The sequence below is a fragment of the Mus caroli genome, chromosome 8 (genome assembly GCF_900094665.2).
Source record: "Mus caroli chromosome 8, CAROLI_EIJ_v1.1, whole genome shotgun sequence".
Lineage (NCBI taxonomy): Eukaryota > Metazoa > Chordata > Mammalia > Rodentia > Muridae > Mus > Mus caroli.
In genome coordinates, this window is record NC_034577.1 from 10,340,024 (window position 1) to 10,347,597 (window position 7,574).

Genomic DNA, 7,574 nt, shown 5'->3' on the forward strand with positions numbered 1-7,574 from the left:
CATCAGAAATGCAGGAGAGAGCGGTTAATCTTTTGGAGGAAATATTTAGAGCCATGGATAGAATGATGAATAAATGTCTGTCTGGGATGGGCCCTGTACATCACACATTGCTCTGGGACCTACCTCCAAGGATACCATAGGGCAAGGCCAGGGCTCGGGCTGGGCCACCAGAACCCCTGGCAGGCGTTAAATATCCAGATGTCACACTTCCTTCAGGAAATCGGCTGACTGTTGGTTTGTGAGTCCTGGAAGTTCCTTGATGAAAGACTGTAGAGGTTAAAGGTCTGTTTACAACAATGTTCACCTTCTATAAGAACTTAGAGTAGAATTATCCGTTAGCACCTGTGAGTGCATCTTTTGGTGCATATTTTCTTGATTGAATCACAAAACTGAACTGTGCGATGTTACCAGTTCTTCACGAGTGACTAACAGCAGCAGACTCCTGGTTTCTCAGGATCAGCAGTAGCTTACAGCCAGGGCAGGGTCCGGCCAGCAGTGCAGGCTAGGAAGCANCTCAATGAAGCTGAAGGCTGTGTAGGTCCTGGGTCAGCTGTCCGTAGTGACAGCAGCAGGAGCCACTGGCAAGATGTGTGTGATGTGAGCAGCTGACGTAGATGTGAGATGTGAGTAACAAAAAGACCCCAGGTTCTTATGCAGAGGAGAAACATCCGGGCATGTGGGCGTTCCTCCTGAGAACACTGTGGGCATGGAGCCGTGAGGAGGGAAGGCAGAGGTATTTTTGTCTCTAGCTCATGTTTCCATGGTGCTTAAAGGACANGGAGAGCGCTCCAGCCAGGCCTGTGANGGCCCCTCTGCTCTTCAGGCTGTCGTAGAAATCAGAGTCCCTCATTGGCTCCCATAACACACTTAGACAAGGGCATCTTTTCCTAAATGATCGNGGACGTGCCTGTTGGCGTCGTAGTTCCTATGCATGCAGACCTGATCTAGCGTGGGCCTTGTTTTCTCATGGCCCAAGTTACATTGCCCACACCCTTTGGTAACACCTCACTCAGATGCTACCCGGTTTGTGTCTCTGTCACTGTGCTTGGTATTGGGACACCATTGTTGCCTCAGGGACCTTGTGCCCGTTGGCTGTCCTCTCAGCCTCCCTCCAGCCCGAAGCAACCCCTCATCTGCTTTCTGACTGAAATTCCCGGTTTGGATGTGTGGTGTGAGCAGAATATTCACCAGTAAGGCTTTTGTAACCGTGCTCCACTCCCATAATGCCCTTCATGATTTATCTGTAGCAGGAAGTAAAGCTTCATTCCTTTGGGGACTACAGAGTCCAGTGTGTGTGTGTGTGTGCTCACGCGNGCGCGCCTTGTTTTGCTACACATTCATCTGGTCGGGACACTGGATTTCCTCACACCTTGTAAGTAGTAGGATTGTTGCTGTGACATCCATTGATGGGTTTCGGTGCAGATGCGTTTTTCATTTTTCTGAAGTAACTTATCAGTGGTGGAATTACAATTCACTTGCTGCATTTAACCCCATGCCATTTGCATCCCTACCAGAAGTATACCAGGCTTTTGACTCCCTACAGCGTCCCCAGCACTTGCTGTTGCCTGACTTTCTAGTTAGTGCCACCCCNGTCGGTCCGAGGTGGCATATCCTCTGCCTCGGGTGGATGCCATGTCTTCATGAGGACATTGGCTATGTGTGGGTCTTGGCCGTAGAAATGCTTCTCCAAGTCCATTCTCCATTCTTAAGAAGTGAGTGTGCTTTATTCATCCTGCATCCAAGTCTCTTTCTAAATGCTCAGCTGTCACAGAGCTCCTCCCAAGCCGTCTTCTGCCTGTCTCACGGCTGCTGCTGGCACTGTGCAGGAACACCGTGATTTGCTTCACTTGTTCCTCATTGATTTAATCCAAGTTTAATTTCAATCTTAAAGTGTTTCGTGCACTGCTCTGCCTTAAAGAAAAATGCACCCATTAAAAACCATCAGATAATTCTGAACAGAACTGTCTGTCTCTTTTTCAGTTTTGTAGACATTTGATCCTTTCAGAAAAAGGTCATATCGAGTGGAAGCTGATGTATTTCACACTTCAGAAGTATTACCCGACCAAAGAGCAGTANGGAGACACGTTACACTTCTGCCGTCACTGCAGCATCCTCTTCTGGAAGGTAAGGACTTGAGGTGGACTGGGACTGTGAGGACAAACTGTTCATCCGCATNGTAAACAGAGAGGTGAGAAGATGGGAAAGAGTACCCGCCACGGGAACCTTACTGAAAGCGTTCTGCTAGACACTGGGAGCGGAGGTGGGGGGTCCACACAGGTATACTCGTGTTGGAAGGCCATCAGGGCTGAAAGCTTAGTGCTGCACACTTCTAAGTGGAGGCACTCACTGTCCTTGCCGCAGATGTAGCCTGCTCTGAGCACCCACCCCGAGCAGCGCCTCACACCTGGCCTAAATAAAGAACTTGCACTTGTCTGCCCACACCCTCTCGGCAGACCTGGAAGTCAGGCCCACTGCCCGCAGGGGATCAGGGCAGCCTTTAGCCTCTTCTCTCAGAGCCCAGTTCTTCGGTAGGCAGAAGGGCCGTGGAAGCACAGGCTTCAGAGGAAATGTGCACACTTAACAAGACTGAAACTTTTTACCCGCAAAGACTGATCCTTTACGGAAACCTTAAATGTCCCTAGCAGTAATTTTCATATCTGAACAGTAAACCAGGAGTCCTTCATCCCATCATGCTGTTTTAAAATCTCACCACCCGTTTTGTCTCTAGTTACAATAGTGTGTTTCCCGTAACCAGAGGAGAGTCCTCGTGTCCCTTCCTCCCCTGGTGGCCACTATAATGTGCTCACATGGTTTTGCTTTACATTTATCTAAATTGGGGACACAAGGCAAGCTCTTTTTTTTCTTTTAAAGATTTATTTATTATTATACATAAGACACTGTAGCTGTCTCCAGACACACCAGAAGAGGGCATCAGATCTCATTACGGGTAGTTGTGAGCCACCATGTGGTTGCTGGAATTTGAACTCAGGACGTTTGGAAGAGCAGTTGGTGGGTGCTCTTAGCTGCTGAGCCATCTCTCCAGCCCCCCCCCCCTTTTAAGATTTACTTATTTATTTTATGTATATGAGTACACTGTAGCTGTCTTCAGACACAGCAGATCCCATTACAGATGGTTATGAGCCACCATGTGGTTGCTGGGAATTGAACTCAGGACCTTTGGAAGAGCAGTCAGTGCTCTTAACCGCTGAGCCATCTCTTCAGCCCACAAGGCAAGCTCTTAATTGTTGGCAGTGGACAACTGTATAAAAATTTTGTTCATTTCAAACTCCATTTATAACCGCCTAGCCTTTTATTCTGATGTCCGGAGCCAAGCCGAGGAGTGCAGCTGTAGATGTTGCTGCTGTCTCCGGCAAGGACAGCCGAGGAAGAGTTTGTCCTCTCCGACCTTGGTTCTTTTCTTTCTGAAATTTAAAAATGTGTGTGAAGTGCCTCTGCAGCAGGCGGGCCNTTCTCTAGAACTCTCTTGAGAGCAGGGTCTTCTTAGGTTCAGTTTGGCCTCAGTTCCCCGCTGAGATTATATGTACACAAACGACAGCCCGCTAGTGTTCCATCTTCCCCAGACACAGGCTGGGAAGGGAGCCCCATGGTGGCCCCGAATCCATCAGGATTCTGTGTGTGCTCAGCAGCCCCTCCCAGGAGTCTCATGTAGCGAGCATCCCTGTCTCACTGGATGCTCTGGGAGATGAGGACCTGANTATGTCCCAGTCCGCAGAGGTGAGACTGGTACTGTTCAGTGTGAAGTAACACACCTCCTAGAAAGAGCTTTTCATTTTTTTCCTGAGATTATTTTATACTATAGAAATATTAGATGTATGGATACTTGTATGGAGGAAGAAGGCTTATAGTTGTATATGTGATCCCAGTTTTTCTTGGACTAGTATCTTAAAACATTTGGTGCTTTTCCTATCTGCTAAAGGAAACAGCGCAAAGAAAGATGTCTGCCTTCTCTGTGCCATCTCTGTGGGGAGTGTAAAATGTGTGTGCTGCACACGTTCCAGGAAACATGCAGGCTCTGGGCCTCATCTTTAACTGGAAGATGACCTTCAGTTTTCCAGAAAATTGGCCTGCGGATTCCTACATTTAACTGGCCTCACTTGCCATAGTGATCACAATTGAGACCAGGTCATGAAAATGCAGACTCCTGCTGGTCTGGGAGACAAATGGCGGTCGGTGGTACCAGGCCCAGCAGGATGAGGTGTTGGCACAGTTCTCCCACCTGCCATCTGTCCAGAGGCTCCTTTGAGGGTTGTTTTCAAGCCTTAAGTGTGAAGTGTAAGGAGGACCACCTTTCTTAACCCCCGAAGCTGTTAAATGGCTCCTTTGCCAGTGTCTGCCACTGTCGGGAAGCATGCTTCATGGGAGAGCATGGGGGACAGGCAGCCAGGCCCAGGTGACCGGAGAGCTACAGTGTTGTGGCTTTGGAATGGTGCCTGCTCTTAAGGGAACACTGCTGACTGAGACACACACAGGGGACTTGAAGCCTGTTAGGAATGTGGAAGTCNGGTGGCAAGTCCTTACCTGGCCCTGTATATGGTCAAGATCCACACTATGGCTGAGCGTGTCTTGTCTTGTGCCTGGCGAGTTCCACAGTGACNNCCTGTCCTTATGGGGACGCTGTGCCTTCTCCCAGGCTGGTCTCCCATCGCTCTCCTGCTGCACTGGGACAATGCTTCTTCATTTCCCAGTGCTGTGCAACACTGAACCATTTGTTCCCACCCAGGTTACCAGCACATAGAGGCCGCCAGTCGGTGTGCGCATGTCTCTCTCTGTCCCTACTCAGCTTCCTGACTGGGTGAAGCCTGTCAGAAACTAGGCCGAGAGGGTAAGGGAAGCTCTGATGGAGATGTAGCCTTTCTGCGTCCCTTTCTTGTCTCAGTATTTCTGTAGCTGGACACTTCCAGTGATGCTGAGGTCTCTGTAGGCAGGAGAAGCAGACTGAAGCAGTCACACGGCAGAGATCTCAGACCCTCTTTTTGGCCCGTCTTTGTGAACTGGCCCCCTGTGAGCAGAGATGAAGTGCCATACACTCCTGAGCAGGGAACAACAGACTCTTCTGTTAGAGCTCACAGGAGCAGCCAGNACAGGGCTGCCCACCTCACACAAGCAACAGCAGATGTTGGTGGGCTGCAAGAAATTAAGCATCCAAAATGGATGTCTGACCTTGGGGTGCATGCAGTTTGCAGTTAGCTACACTGTTATTCACAGAGCAGACCCCTAGGACAACAAAAAAGATGGGTGGCTTTCCCCAAACAATCTGTTTCCCCCGTAGGAATATGAGGCCTTGCAGATGGTCGGTGTGGGGACCTTAAAAGGAAGGTCCTTAAAAGGAAGTGGAGCTGTTTCTCTTGCCCTGGGCTTTCTTCTTTCCTTTTTATTTGTATTTATTTCTCGAGACAGGTTTTTTATTATGTGGCCCTGGCCTGAAGCTCCTCCTTCGTGTAGGCCAGGCTAGCCTTAATTCATGAGACCCAGCCTTCCAGGTGTTGTGAGGCACTGGATCAATGGCACTGGCTGCATACCTGGCTTTGTATCTTTTCATATCATACCTTGCTAGAGTATCTTTCTAATTGTATAAATATGGGGTATCCTTTCAGAATGTTTTATATTGCTCCGACTTAGTTGTGTAATGTCTTAGTTCTCCTCACAGATGTAGCCTCCCGCCTCAGGCCGAGCACACGCAGCTCCGTCTAACCCTGACTTCTCCTTCCTTTCCTCTCTTTGCTGCTTCCTTGCTGACTCTGCACGGTGTCAAAGGACTACCACCTTGCTTGGTTGTTGAAGGTACTTCCTGTGTGCTGTTCCATCCTGTGCACTGTCCTCGCCCTATCAACAAGCTAGACTTCTCCCAGAAGCAGACTGAAGAACCATCCCTGCACCTCAGGGTGGTCGGTCTGCTGCAGGCCAGAGAAGCAGCTCCCGCCACGCTGAGCCTTCCCAGGTGGTGTGGGTGCGAGCTCTTTCTCTTGTTACTTCAACAAAAAATAATCACAGCTCCTTGGTTTTGGATAGTACCAACTCCACACACCTACTCTCAAGACAGTGCTTGTGGTGTGCCTCCATTTCTGTGTGTGAGGGAGACCACTTAGCCACCCCACCCCCTGAGACTGCAAAGGGAAGAAGGAATCAGGAGGCAGCATGGGAGGCGGGGCAGGAGGAGCAGCTTCTGTGCCTTACCGGGCGACTACAGAACATTGTCACCTGTTAGTAGATGTGCCTGGGGCCACCCAGGAGCTGATTCCCAGCAAAGTCACGTCATTTGTGTGGCAGTGAGAGGGACTGGGATCCACTCAGCAAAGTGCAGATTGTTCCTGTAGCTATTGCAGCCCGTGCTCTTACCTGTCCCCCGGCTCTCTCCTCAGGACTCGGGACACCCCTGCACCGCAGCTGACCCCGACAGCTGCTTCACTCCTGTGTCCCCGGAGCACTTCATTGACCTCTTCAAGTTCTGATGATGCACTCAGCCCCGTGCCCTTGTCTACAGCTGTCCCTTGTGCTTTCTGTGTCGTGTAGTTGGTGTGAGTATTCTGTGACACAAGTGACGACAGGCTCAGTGACTGCCTGTACCTGTGCGACCCTCGCTTGCTCCTTGGAGAACCTGACAGGATGCTGAAGATGTGCGGGCAGTTGTGCACCGTCAGTGAGGGAGAGAGACCCCGACTCCATTTGTACTTCTTTCTTGAAACTCTTCTCAGCTTATAAAATTTGCAATTTTGTATATTTTTAAATATGGATCAAAAAGAGTCTTGGATACTCAGCCCCATATTTTGTGCTGAACTGACATGAACAACCGAGAATGTCCGTCTTGGTTGTCAAACGACAGTTTTCCATCCTACAGTAACTGGGATGAAGAACAAAACAGTTGATCCTTGTAAATACATTATGCAGAATATTTATTTTTCTTAAAATGTATTTTCACAACCCCAGTGGCTGTGGCCAAATGAGTCCTCATTGAACACAAGATGGAGCTAGGAACTCGCGTGGGGCTGTGAACTGGATGCACTGGCCATAGCTAGCAGCAATGTCCCCATGTTTTCAGGAACCCATGCCATGAGGCCATCATAGATCCAGACTCGGGATGTGGGCTCCAAACCAGAATAGAGCCTNTGCCAAGGAGTTGGAGACAGCCCAGTGAGGCTGAAGTTCTCTTGTAGAAATTCCTTTTCTGGGTAAAGTGATGAGCCATGTTTATCTACTGATCAGCTTCATCAAATTCGCATCTAACTGAATGGTGGTGTCTTTAAAATGTGCTGTTTTATTTTAAAAATAATGCATGTGCACTTTAGAAATTTTTGAAAATAAAGATACATGAAAGAAAGTTATATAATTCTTCTGTAACGATAACTGTGCTTGCTAAAGTGATGTTCAGCTGTGTCCTCCATCATCTAAGGAACCCTAGAGTCAGAAGCCCTAAACTCATCATCTCTTTAAACTTCCTAAGCACATTACAATTTCTAACGGGCATAGTTATAGACACAGAGTAACTGCATAGTTATAGACACAGAGTAACTGCATAGTTATAGACACAGAGTAACTGCATAGTTATAGACACAGAG

General features: G+C 48.7%; 1 protein-coding gene across 1 annotated transcript in view; it reads left to right on the forward strand.

Annotated features, from left to right (window-relative positions):
* Positions 1 to 7,347, forward strand: part of Fbxo25 (F-box protein 25) — a 20,487-nt gene extending 13,140 nt beyond the window's left edge. Inside the window, exons 6-8 of the mRNA XM_029480668.1 lie at positions 1,981 to 2,124; positions 5,776 to 5,802; positions 6,381 to 7,347. Coding sequence (XP_029336528.1) covers positions 1,981 to 2,124; positions 5,776 to 5,802; positions 6,381 to 6,470 — 261 coding nt within the window. The 3' untranslated portion in view covers positions 6,471 to 7,347. The remainder of the gene's footprint in view (positions 1 to 1,980; positions 2,125 to 5,775; positions 5,803 to 6,380) is intronic.
* The last annotated feature ends 227 nt before the right edge of the window (positions 7,348 to 7,574 follow it).